The 13,755-nt window shown below is 36.6% G+C and overlaps 1 protein-coding gene across 4 annotated transcripts; it reads right to left on the bottom strand.

Annotated features, from left to right (window-relative positions):
- Positions 1-8,626: 8,626 nt before the first annotated feature.
- Positions 8,627-13,180, bottom strand: LOC115990542 (tetraketide alpha-pyrone reductase 2). Of its 4 annotated transcripts, none has more exons than XM_031114378.1 (7): positions 13,091-13,180; positions 12,898-13,060; positions 12,667-12,800; positions 11,268-11,453; positions 10,972-11,134; positions 9,144-9,333; positions 8,627-8,995 (listed from the first exon to the last, which is right to left on the bottom strand). In XM_031114378.1, the coding sequence occupies exons 2-7, from the start codon at positions 13,001-13,003 to the stop codon at positions 8,854-8,856; spliced, it is 921 nt and encodes a 306-aa protein (XP_030970238.1). In that variant the 5' UTR covers positions 13,004-13,060; positions 13,091-13,180; the 3' UTR covers positions 8,627-8,853. The 4 variants fall into 4 exon arrangements, with proteins under 4 accessions (XP_030970238.1, XP_030970227.1, XP_030970241.1 ...); XM_031114367.1 differs by having other exon boundaries at positions 12,595-12,800; positions 13,091-13,178; XM_031114381.1 differs by having other exon boundaries at positions 12,667-12,767; positions 13,091-13,177.
- Between the last annotated feature and the right edge of the window lie 575 nt (positions 13,181-13,755).

Here is a 13,755-nt window from a genome sequence, read left to right as displayed (position 1 = left end):
TCAGACCTGATCTAGACCCTATGGTCTTTGTCATCGTCCATACACCTTGGCCCAAATCAAAGGGTTTGGATCACCCTATTTTGCATGTTTATGTTTGCTTGCTCTTATGCTTTATGCTTGTGTTAGCCTCTCTAGTTCTAGGCTTTGCCACGTTTGATGCCCTTAGCGGGTTTATGATTGTGTGGTTACATCCGATGCCCATGAGGCCTTGTTCAGATGTAACCACTTGGGGATGCATCTCCATGATGCCGATTGCTTTATGTACACCTTTCCCCTTTTCCGCTTCATGCGATGATATGCTTACCATCCTTGTTTGCGCCACATGTTGGCTTTCTTTGCATCTTTACACGCTTGCTTACATGTCCATGCATGAGTCTTGCGTGCTAGTGTGTCGTCCATGCTTCAATACAATGAAGTTATGGGCATTTGATCCAAGCCTACATCTGTCCCTTGTGGATAACACCTTTTGTTTTCCTTCTTGCTTTGTTTGTTTGTTTGTTTGTCTGTTTGCCTGCTTTCTTGTTTGTTTGTGCATCTTGCTTGTCTTATCTCCTGCCACTTTCTAAGCTTGCCATGTCTATCATATTTATCTATTTATGCCCCTTTCATATGCTCTCTGTATCTTTTCCTTCCATTGCTTGTCTGTTGGTTTCTTGTCTTTGCCTTTGCATGTACGCACGTAGAGCAAGGACACATGGAGCTAAGGCACGATCTCCCAGGCACAAGTAAAAAGGGCGAGGATATGAGCATGCAGGTCGGGCCAAGCAGTTGCAGCCAGTAGGTTTAGGGTTTAGCTTTTTCCCTTTTGGTTATGTACTCTTTTAAACTCCTTTCTTCCTTCTCCCTTTTTCCCTTAGATGGTTTATATTAGGTATATCATGATTTGTACCATTTGTTCTCATCACTAGAGTATGGCGACCCTTGTTTACTTTCCTACACTTATATTTTAGGCCATGCTCTAGGGATGTAGGCATTTACTTTCCTACTCTATGTGCTTGCATTGTGCATGATGTATGTATATATATACTTGCTCTCCCCCCTCTGGTATGATCGTCATAGTTCTTGTCACTTAAGGCAAGCAATGCCTAGTTTCCGCCCGCAAAAGTAAGGTGATATGTCACTGAATTTTCATTGCAAAAATATGGTACTAGGCTCGAATGCCATAAGAAAGCATAGATTGGGACCACACCCTTTCAAAAGCCAAACCTCAAAGGCCCCACGCATGCAAAGCCCCGAAAACCAATGCCAAAATCATGTTTTACTACCAATCTTCAAAAATTAAGGTTTTATCAAAATAAAGGACTGTCCTTGGGACAAGTGTTGTAGGGTACCTAACATCTTCCCTATACGAAACTAAACTTCCGAACCTAAGAATGAAGATTTTTTGCCATCCATGTTAGATTAGGAAAAATGACCTTATTCTTAACCTAGGATCTGTAATAAAATCAATTAGAAATAGGTGATCAATCACACCTTAAAAAAACCCAATGATTGGTGGCGACTCCACTCACCTTTGGTAATCACCTAAAATTTGTCCCAGATTCCTACCATAACGCTAAAGGTAGACCTACCTTTCTCCACCAAGAGAGAGAGAGAGAGTACCCAAAGCTCCATGTGAACCTTACACATTCATTGAGAGGGGCCTCCAACGGGCCTCACGTGCGCAAGCTGTCACCACTGCTGGTGGTCGAATGAAGGCCCACGATGACGGCGATTTTTCCACTGCTAAGATTGAAGTCGAACATCGATAGACTGGCAACTCCATTAGGGAACGATAAGATTTTAGCCTTTAGAGCGTTTGATAAAACCATAATCTTTGGACATTGGCTTTCAAAAATGCAGAAATTGGCATTGGCCTCTGGGGCTTTCCTTTTGAAAAAGGCTTCTATTATCCTAGTAGAATTTTTTTCAAAAGAGCAAAAAATATTTTTCCAAAAACCCCTTTCCAAAAGGGAGGCTTTAAGGTATTGTCACATGGGGCTTTACCTCTTTTCTCAAATGCTTTATCGCTTTCCTCACATGCTTTACAGCTTTCTTTACATGCTTTACAGCTTTCCCTCACATGCAAATATAAGGTAGCAAAATTTAATTTTTGCTTCACCTTTATTCACTTTCCATAAATATATATATATGTTGTGCTTTGAAAAAGTCTTTCCCCTTCATTAAGGATTGCATGACATCTACACCCTTTTTGAGCCGGACTTGGGCTCTATATTGCTGGTGTAGTCACATCTCTTTGGGGATTTCATCACCCCATCTACAAATGCCTAGACACAAACATCAGCAGTGTTACCCATAGTTAGGTTAGGGCGGATGTTGTAGGCACTTTTGGGTCCATAGGTGGACAGAAGTTGCTGAAAAGGCCCCCCCGATCCTTCCTACTCCGTAACTTCTATGAAGGGAGGGGTATGGCAATTGAGTACCCTAGGATAGGAACCACCTACCAGTTAAGCCTTTGCATATAGTTGGCCTAGTTATGTCAAACTCGTGAGGACTAGATCAAGTCAGAGCCTATTAGGACTAGGTGAAACCTAAAGAGTGAACATCCAAGCCTAGGAAAGGATACCCTTCCAGGACTAGAGGTCATGGGAAAGTGTCTTGTAATAGGTGCGCCCTTTTTGCTAGCGCCAAAGAAATTGTGCTCTAATTCAGGTTCTCTTTATCCTGTTTGCACAACATCCATGATTAAACCCATAGGAAAAGCAACCCCGTTGCTTATACATGTTAGACCATACCTTATCTCCAAGGGTTTACAACCCTACAAGGGCACTCATGCATACACTTATTGGTTCCGTCACCTAATTGTGCAAAGATAAAATTTGTGGCAAGTAACCAAAACTTCATTCAGGAGGAGATGTTGCCGAAAAACTGTCAAGAATCCCAAGCATCAAGAGTTCTCCTAGAGAAGATCCAAAGAGATTGTCTAGAAGCTTAAGAGATCACAATATGTCAAATTGGCCAAAAGGTTCCAAAATCCAAATCACCAAGAGGCCCATGATGTCCAAATGGTTAAGAGATTTGAATTGCCAAGATGTCAAGATTGTGAAAGGTCCTAGATGTCAAGAATTCGAGGGCTCTCCTAAGAGATCCAAAGGTCTAAGAGATCTATGTTGTCCAAGTTATCAAGTGATCCAAGTGTCCAAGAGCTTCCTCGAGAAGTCTATTTTGTAAAAAGCTGAGCTTTCCTCACAGTTGTATTTCTTGTATAAGGCCCATTAACGAAGTCGATGAACCTAACATTGTAAAAGAAAATTTTGTACAAACATGTAATTAAAGGAAGGGTCCTTCCCATGTTGTTAAGCATGTCATGAAAGTTTCAGTTACTTGCCAATCTTGTGCATTAATCTTGCATCATAGTAGAAACTCACCATGATAAATACCCAATCGAGGATGCAAAGCCAATTTTTTTTTGAAAATGGTAGGTGCATGTTAGAAAGCAAGAGTATAAACTAACTTAATTTTGGTGCTGTGTTTCCACTTTGTCAAATGCACCCTGTCTCTTTCATCCCCCAATTTCTCAGGATCATTATTGCCACACCGTGATCCCATTGTCACTAGGTCTCGCGTAAGAGAGATGTCTACTAGTGGACCTTCGGCTCCCAAAGTATGTCCTGCCTAGTTCACTCAGATGAAAGAGCAAATGTTAGAATTGATGTGCATGGAACAATAGCTTAAAGGAAGTGATGCCAAGGTCGAAGAAAGAGATGTCCATGTGATGGCTAAAGAGAGGGAGGTACAATTGACTAAGTCATTACTTGTCCAAAGGGCCAAAGGAAATTCGCATCTCATGGGGAATCTAGGGAAGAAGCCAAAGAATTCCCACCACTTCCCCATGTCGGTTACCGAGTTATACTCCTCTTTGTTAAATATGGGTTTGATCATTCCAATCGTCCCTAAGCCGATCACCAATCTTCCAGAAGGTTATGACCCCTCAAAGACTTTTAAGTTTCACTATGATGCTCAAGGGCATTTGATAGAAGAATGTCGCCTATTAAGGCATAATATCCAAAGTGTGATTGATAGCAATGCCATAATATTCGAGGGTGCTACGTAGTCTAAAGTTGCCACTAACACGACCTTTGATGCTCAGGGTGAGAAAGTGAAGGAAATAATGAGAGAGATGGGTGACCGTCTTGATCCAGAAGATCTGCATGGATACCCGGATAGCCTTTTGTGGCTCTAGTGGATCTAGGATACATACACCTAAAGGAATTGAAGGAGCAAGGAAGTACAGATGAGACTTGTAAATACCATCCAGGAGCATGGGGACACTCATTAGAAGATTGTGACGAGTTCAACAAGGAGGTCCAGAGCCTAATTGACCAAGGAATTATTCAGTAGGGAAAATCAGAAGAAGTTGAGTGTTGTATGGCCTCTAACAAGTAGCTTACACTTGCCAGGTCGAATGCAAGGATTGAGCATTTGGAAAATTAGCAAGATAGACTTCTTCACCTTATGCATCGGCTGATTGACCTTCGTATTGACACCTTAACGAGTGACTTGACTTGTAGAGTTGATGTTATGGATGCCCTGGCACCTATGGGACATGCCAATGAAATATCTTATGTTGAAAAGAGATCTAAGGGATCTCGAAGGCAAAAGAGTCACGTGGCTCCCACAATTCAGACTCTTTAAGGAAAAAGCCAACCAAGGCAAAGCCAATCCAAGCAAAATGATGATACTCCTGCGAGGCACCGACAAGTCCAAGAGGCACTGGAAAAGTTTCCTCTCCTTCCTATGCCGATTTCAAAATTATATCATATACTATTGAAAGAATGCCTAGTGGCTCCAATTTCGTCGAGACGTATAATTGATTCCCCTTCGGGTGAGTTTGGCCCCCTCAAGACATGTGAGCACCACTATGGTAGCCCGAAACATAGCCTAGAAGAATGCAAGTTCCCTAGGGGGATGATCTAAGGCTTGATCGACAATAACATCATTCAATTTGAAAATGCCACAGTAACCAATTCATCTACAACGAGCTGTGAAGGTTAGATTAATGTGTTGATCAAGAATAAAGATCAAGGGGGCTCACTCATTACAGGCCTCCCTAACGGCTCCATATCCTCATAGAGTACCATAACCTTCTCTGTTACTGAACAAAGACAATCAAGGGAGTGACATTTCCCAATCAAGTGGCATAGTTGCCTTGGACCTTTTGTCAGTCCCGTTATCCATGCTATTGCCAATTCTATTAAAAGCGAAGTTAGTAGAATTGATGGCATCTAAGATCCAACCTAAACTTGCATCAGAGACTTACATTTTTGAAAGTCATTGTGGCTATCATGGGGCAATGGTTGGCCACTCCACTGACATGTGCGAGCTACTCAAGCAGAAGTGCATATGTCCCATCAACTAGAGAACTAGATATTTAGATGGTTCTTACCAGGAAATCAAGATCTAGAATTGCTCCTCGAAATCTAAAGCTTATACGCTCGAGCAGATGGACAGCCAAGCCATGTTTCTCAATAGCCTACTTGACTTGAAGTAGCACCAAGTTGACCATATGCTATGGAAGGAGTCCCTAAAACCAAACATCATCTCACTATCTTTTTGTTTTTGTTATTCTTGCATTTCTTGTTTCCTTTATGCTATTATGTTTGAACATGAGACAATTTAAATTAAGGTTCAAAAGATTAAAATAATAGTGTGTTGAATGGATGGTCCAAATTGATAACTAACGTATCTTACACACTTTGCAACAAATTTTTTCTTTAAAAATTGATTTTATTAGACAAATTTCTCTTCTACTTATGAGATTTCAAATGATCCCGCGCATTGTGGGTTAAACACTAGTATATATAAATGCCAAAAATATATCAATAATGATAAATTCGAGCCTTATTTCCTAGATGCTTTGCTACTAACATATTTGAAGGAAAAAAAAGAAAAAAAAAAGGAAAAAAAAGAAAAAAGAAAAAGAAGAAGAGTTTTCTTAGTGCCAAAGAATGTCGAATTGAGAATAAAATACCTAGAGATGATCAAATCCTCTATAACGGCCCAGCCTTACTAGGATGAGACTATTTTTGACCCATGAACAATGCAGTTTTCGTACAAAATCCAGGGCAACAAAATTCAGAATCACGTTCTTTATCCAATATCTCTCATTGCAATCGAGATGTTAGATAAAGAAGGGGTAGCTATAGATACCGTACTTTGTCCGTCCTTGATTTGCGTGCCAAACCCTAAAAATTCCAAAAAATATAAATTTTTAACCAAGCAACCGTGGGAACTTCTAGATTGATATGGTATAACCCATTCAGGCATTAGAGCACTTAAAGTTCCATTTTAGGTAAAAATGGCCAAAATGCCTTTGGTGGTCAACATAGGGTAGACCAAAGGTCAAAATTGGTCAAAACCATCCTGATGATATCGAAGATTTTTGTCAACTTTGACCAAGTTTGACCTGAGTTTGACTCCCGAAAGTGACCTAAAAACCTAATTTTGATCCGATTCTCAAAATGGGTAGGAACCATTGTCATTACGAAGATTATTAAATTCTCATTCCAACGACTATTCATGGGTCAAAATCGGAATTAAAATAGTTAAGATATCTTGAAAATTGTGTTAGGTGCATTAGCTCACTTCCCGAGCCCATACCTTTTGATCCCACCATTGATTTTCAATTTCTTTAGTGTTTAGGAAACTAGACATCCATACCATTCCAAGGACACCAATATCATCTCAACTATAGTCCAAGAAGGCCTCCAAATATGCGATCGAAGTTAGACAAGAAAAAATAAAAAATTGCTAACTTCAACGTACCTGACCTTATGCACCCTAAAGGGCCACAGAGCCTTAGGAACAGTGCCAAGTAGTATAAACACCATTAGACCACCCAGATTTTAGGGGGAAAAATGAATTTTGGGCATTTTGGAGCATTTTCTGGGCAGTTTCTCTCTCTCTCTCTTTCTCTCTCTCTCATATCCAAAACACACACAAAAACCTTTCATTTCTCATTTCTCTCATCAATCAAGAGGTAGTGTTCTTACTCTCATCTTCCTCTCTTTGTTCTTTGTACCTTGAATTTGAGGTTAAGGGGTGTAGATGTAGTTTTTTAGCTACTATCTACACTCATTTAATTTTTAAAGTTGTTTTTTTTTGCTTTCTTTTATTTTCCTAGCATGTTTTTTGCTTTATCTTGTTTCCTAGCATGTTTTATTGCTTTCCTAGTATGTCTACTTGCTTTCTTAACATGTTTTACTGCTTTGATGTTGTTGGCCTAGCCTTCTTAGGCTAGGATATGTCTAATTTTCTTGCTTTTGCTCTTTGCCATGTTTATGTGCTTCTTGCAATATTTATTTGTGTTAGATCTATGTGTTCATGTGCTTAAAACTTTGTTTGGATGCTATGCCTAGTGCTTTATGGCATTCAAGGCTTCATTTGTCATTCTTCATTCGTCACAACACTGAACAAGACGTTCAAGGCTTTACTATTGAAGTTTGCAGCCTTGATCTTATCATCATCCCATGATGTAGGAAGCTCAGTAGGTTTTCTCTATCCCACTTAAATAGCTAGCTATAAAAAGGAGGAGGAATAATCAACAATTGTCTACGATCCAAGCTAGCAGGGACCAATGGATCACACAATAGAGATTAAAACCTAATCATAGTGTCCCGCTCTAATATCACTTGTTGGGTTACAGACTGACCCCACTTAATTAATTCAATTAATAAAGTTGATTAATTAGGTCAAATTACATGCAAATCGTGGAGACACATAAATCACCAATGAAACTAAAGTGCAGAGGAAATTAAATTGACATAGTGATTTGTTGATTAGTGGAAAAAACCTCTCACAAAGAAAAACCCCACCGGGTGATTTTTAAGTCACCACTCCCAAGAATCCACTAATCAAGAACAAGCAATTACAAGTATAAGGAATTTTATCACTATCCTAGACTATCCCAAAATATCAACCTATAATTGAACCTTTATTCCAGTTCTCAGTTGGACTTGATCTTGTAGAGACTGCTTTCTATATGCACGAATCCCAGTACGTGTCTGACTTCCCAACAACTAATGTTTGTTGCTAGATGCAAAGTTCTTCACTTCAAAGCATGCTGAAGATGTAGAAGCACTTAGTTACAAAACCCTAAGATGTACAAGAATGTAGTATCTTCTTACAGGATATATGAGTTCTTTAATCTGAGTCTCTTATGTCTTTTATGACTTTAAAATAAAACTTTTATATGCTCTAGGAGTTTAGTGAACAAAACCCTAGCAATCCAAGTTATCGTGGGCCGAAATTCTGATCTGAGAATTCTGAATCTATTGTAACTCGATAGATCGAGAGGTGTTGAGCTTGTGTCTAGAATTACTCATTAAGTCTCAACAGATGCTAGTGTCAATCTTGTGTTGAGATTCTATATATATATATATATATATATATATATTTTTTTTTTTTCACTTGTTTCTTGGTTCAATCTTTATGTTTTTAATGATACCACTTATTTTGTCTTATCAACACACTTCTTAATATCCTAAACACATCTTAGATTTACTCAATTAAGTAAAATGCATTTTGTTAAAGGATATGCTAATACGTAGAAAATATAACCCTAACACAAAGTGTCAAATTTCAAACCCCAAGTAAGTAACCTTAATTTTGGCCAACCATGGGTGGATAAGCTGTAATTTACCCTTATTTTTTTTTAATTGATCTCATTTCTAAATTGTTTGCAATAAATTGATGAATGCAGTAGAGTTCCGCATCAAATGTTCAGCAGAAAGTATTGGTAAAAGAGACCCATGAATTCATGTCTGATTGGTCAAAGTACATTATTCTCCGGGTAATTCTAAGCGTGCGCTACTAGCAAGGTTTAGGAAAAGTTTGTCAAGGACATTTTAAACTTCACAGAAATCCCTTCTCTTGGAAACTCTTGATGCAGTCATCAAACATTCGATCATGGGTCTTGAATGGAGGAAATCCCAATTGAGCAATCTTAGTGGTGTCCATGGTATGTGGGTTGTTGTCTCCTTTCTCGTTGCCACACCTACAATGCCATTACAATATTACTTAAAGCAATGCAAAGTTTTATAATTACTAAAAGTATAGAGGAAGCCTTCTGATGATTCTGCAGAATGTTTTATCAAGCTAAACATAATAAAGTCATTAAGAATTTATGACATTGTTTCACTCACTTTTTTTCAAATGGGTAGGAAGGATATTTGGCCCTGAGCATCTCAATGATTTGGCTCCAGTGAGCTACTGAGCCGGAACATATAAGCCTGCCAGATGCCTTCTTTTCCTCCATAGCTAATATGTGCGCGGCTATGACATCGTCTATGTGCACGAATCCAATCGTTAGATTTGGATATTCGCCTCTGGTACCTAACAAAAAGCTTCTGGAACTTAATTCGTAGGTTAAAAAGGATGTTGAACTTAAGAAAAACTAATCTGATTTGTAAAAATTATTATTATTATTGTTTTTTTTTTTGAGAAGGATATAAAAATAAATAAATAAATAAACCTGATAGCGGTATGTAGCATTGATTCAATTATGAAAATTACATATTAGCATCTTTATCATATTAATAATCTTGGGTGGAATTGGCCAAGTCCAACATACTATTTTTACCTTCGTTTCTTCTTATGCAGGGGACCATTTTTACCATCTAGCATCAAATGCATGCAAGAAATTTAGGTATGGATTAAAATCAATTTTGAATTACTTTTTTCACTTGAAGAGCTAAAACAAATGTAACTTTTTCTTTCTAATAATGCTTTAAAACATGGGAAAATTATACTTTACCACCCTAAACTTTTTTAATGTACTTTTTGCACCCTAAACCATGATTCTTGTTACACTTTATATCCAGATGTTAATTTTATTATTAACTTGGATGAAAAATATGGCACTACATAAAAAAACCTAATTGTTCATCTTCTCAATGTTTTAAAAACAAAATATAAATTACACTTTATCACCCTAAATTATACTCTTTATTACACTTTACACCATAAATTTTGAATTTTCATCCAAGTTAATAGCAAACATAACATCAGGGTGCAAATTGTAATAGTCATAGTTTAGAGTGCAAAACACGCATTCGAAAATTTTAAGATGTAAAGTGTAACATGAAATATAGTTTAGAATTATAAAGTATAATTTTTCTTATCACTTGAAAGTATTCTAAATTTTTGGAGAAAATTGGCCTTTGCCCCTTTTGCGCAAAAAAATCCAGCATTTTGCTCACTTTCCCAAACTAATTAGGGAAATGTCCCTGTTTTGAAACTCGATTTTCTCAAAATCGAGTTTCAATGTAAAATTTGATTTGTAGAAAATCGAGTATGGGGCAATCAAACATTAGAAAAAAAAAAATAATAATAAAAAATTGCATGGAACTCGAGTTCATGGAGCTCAAGTTCCATTTAAAACGTCACTATAGGACTCCTTGAACGCAGCTATAGGTATGGGGCAATCAAATTTTAAAATTTAAAAAAAAAAAAAAAAAAAAAAAAAAAAAAAAAAACTTGCATGGAACTCGAGTTCATGGAGCTTGAGTTTCATTTAAAACATCACTATAGGGCTCTCTGAATGCAGCTATAGGTATGGGGCGATTAAACTTAAAAAGAAATAATTGCATGGAACTTGAGCTCCATGAACTCAAGTTCCATGCAATTTTTTTTTTTTTTTTTAATTTTCAGTTTGTTATAATTCAATTGTACAAAAATCGAGTTTTAAATTAAAACTCAGTTTTTAGAAAATCAAATTTTAAAACAAGGACATTTCTCTAATTAATTTGGAAAATTGGGCAAAATGCTGGATTAAAAAAAAAAAAAAAAAAGGCAAAAGCCCATTTTCTCCCTAAATTTTCTTTAACAATGTCTTTGTAATCTACTTGCTTTGCATCCATCATGCCTTGTTGTGTTATGGGTGATGAGGATTGAACTAGTTGGACAAAACAACTTAAATTGATCATTAACATCTATTAATATTAGAACATATTAATGGTAGTGAAACTCAACCTTTAATAATGGCCAATATCATGAACAGGGTACTGGTTGGTTGTGGTGTAAGCAAGGGACCAACCACGAAAGATGGATTCACCACTACTAGATCCGTCCCACTGTCCTTAGCAATCCTCCATGCTTCTTTCTCTGCCAAAGTCTTTGCATATGCATACCATAGCTGCAGGACAGCAAGACTTTACTCTAGAATGTATGCAACAGAAAAATAACTTGCAGTCTACATTTTACATTCAAAACAAAAGCTTTGTGGCTCTATATATGATGCAGCAGGAAGTGTAAGTGTTAGTAATTACGTTGTAGCGTTTGCAGTAGTCGGGGTCACTCCAATGTGACTCATTCAGAGGAGAAACCTGCTGGACATCATCACGGTATCTTATTGAAGAACAGGAAGAGGTGAGCACTACCCGTTTCACACTCGCTTTTGAGCAGGAGCTCAACACATTCAAGGTGCCCTTTATGCATGGATCTATCATAGTTGCCTACATAAATATCAGTGGCATTTATAAAATTCTGCGTTGTAGTAATATTTCATTCAAAAAGAATCAAGAAACCAAGGACATTAATGTCTGGAAATTGACCATCATTGTACATTGGGAGGATTATAATGCGCAATTTTTCTTTGGGATTTTATTCTCTCATATCGTGTTTTTGACCTTAGTTATTTCATATTCACTTTCATTTGTTAAAATGTGAATATTCTCGTATCAATTATAAATGTTTGTGTGACAGTTTATATAAACAGTTTAAAGTTCGTTTGAATACAACTTATTTTGTCGAAAATTGAAACTGAAAATTGAGAACACAGTAGTAAAATAGTTTTTAAATGTGTAAATAGTACTGTGAGACTCATTTGTTAAAATGTGAATATTCTCATATCAATTATAAATGTTTGTGTGACAGTTTATATAGACTAGTGTAAATTGATATTTAGGGTCCATTTGGATACAACTTATTTTATAGAAAATTGAAAACTAAAAACTGAAAAATGAATAGCAAAATAATTTTTAAATGTGTGAATAGTACCGTGAAACCGATTTTTATTTTTTTTCTAAGCAAAATGGATGTGCGTTTCATAAACAATGTATAAACAATATATGAACAATACATAAATAGTGCTAGTTGTACCTTTGAAACGCTTGAAAAAAAAAACAAAAACAAAAACAAAACCAAGAGATGCCGGATCCAAACGCTACCTTACCCTATTTCTTTTGGTCAGATTATAGTTCTTAGGGTCCGTTTGGATACAGCTGAAAACTGAAAAATACCGTAGCAAAATAATTTTTAAATGTATAAATAGTACCATGAAACCCATTTTTAATGAAAAAGTTATTACAAAATAAAATTTATGGGTCCATATATAGTGCACAGTGAGCACGCTGAAAATTGTTTGACAAGTCAAACTTTGTTGTTACTGTTTATAAATAGTAAATATAACAGTAAAATTTGTCCCAAAACGAGTAAAAAAAAAATATATATATATATATATATTAAAAAAAAAAAAACCCACAAAGGCATCAGCCCAAACGCACACTAAGTTGGAAAATATATTAACACTTCCAAGTGCATATGACAATTTAGCTGGAAAACTGGTATACTGCATAACATAATTAATAATTTTGCCTGAATGTTGTCGTCATATGGGACAAGCACCGGTGATGCAACATGAAAGACCCCATCAACGCCTTGTAGTACCTCATCAAAGCTTCCTTCTATCCTCAAATCCGCTTTCATGATCTTAAGCCTTTCCTTAGCTCCATTAAACTCCAAGAGAAAACCAACTTTTCCCACATCCCCTGTCAAATAAAGAAGGAAAAAAAATGGTACAACTTTGGAATAGTTATACTATGATTTGTTGTTTTAGCGGAAAATCTTGAAGAAAATGGTACCAGTCCAACAAAAGATCTAGCGTATATTGACACATACCAGGGTCCCGCACCGTGGTTCTGACAGTATGCCCCTTCTCTAGCAAGGTCTTCACTAGGTAAGCGGCTATGAACCCTGTTCCTCCTGTTACACAATACTCTACCATCTCTCTCTTTCTCTGAGTCTTGGTGCGTCTGTTTACTCTCACGAATCGTTATTATATTTTTTTGATAAACACGAATCGTTATTATATAGTTGTGAATCAGATGGGTTTAACAAATAGCAGACGTCTTTTTATTTTTTTTCTTTTGGAAAAGTCTCGTACAACGTAAAGTAGCACCAAAAAACAAAGCCACATCTCATTTACAGGTGAGTTGTGGTTGGTAGAAGGGTATCTCGCTGTCACCTATTCACTAATCACAACTTACTCACTAATCACAACTTACCATATAAGTAAATTGTGATTTTTTTAATGCCATTTTATGTGGTATTAAAAGAATTTTTTTTTTTAATTGCTAAAAAGTAAAACAAGCCACGCATCATGAACTCCACCTAAATTAATATTACTTTTGTGTATTAGTTGGGTGGAAAAAACATGTGATGTGAGTAGATGATCCACTTGATCCATAAGGTGGTATTATTGTATGGGAACACGGTAGGTTCATTCAATCGTTGTTCGTCTACTCCACAAGGACTAGGTGATCATGGAGAAAAGCTCCAATTGCCTTTTTTTTTTTATTTTTTTGGCTCTCAAAACATATCCACGAAGTCAGAGAAAGAGTTGATTGGGAAATCAGAATTTCGTATCTCTTGAATCGCACAGCAATCCCAAATGTGTTTAAATTGAATTAAATAATTTAAAAAACTGTACTTAAATATTTTATCTAAATTGTCAAATTTGTATATTTCATAATAATT

Source organism: Quercus lobata, chromosome 1 (assembly GCF_001633185.2).
Source record: "Quercus lobata isolate SW786 chromosome 1, ValleyOak3.0 Primary Assembly, whole genome shotgun sequence".
NCBI lineage: Eukaryota > Viridiplantae > Streptophyta > Magnoliopsida > Fagales > Fagaceae > Quercus > Quercus lobata.
This window is presented reverse-complemented; position numbering and strand designations above follow the sequence as displayed.

Excerpts from the sequence above, each read along its gene's own strand:
- LOC115990542 (XM_031114367.1), bottom strand. The coding sequence starts at position 13,003 with ATGGTAGAGTATTGTGTAACAGGAGGAACAGGGTTCATAGCCGCTTAC. Across the intron at positions 11,454-12,594 it reads CATATGACGACAACATTCAG|GCAACTATGATAGATCCATG; the intron begins GCAAAATTATTA and ends ATATTTATGTAG. Across the intron at positions 8,996-9,143 it reads TCCTACCCATTTGAAAAAAA|GTGTGGCAACGAGAAAGGAG; the intron begins GTGAGTGAAACA and ends ATGGCATTGTAG.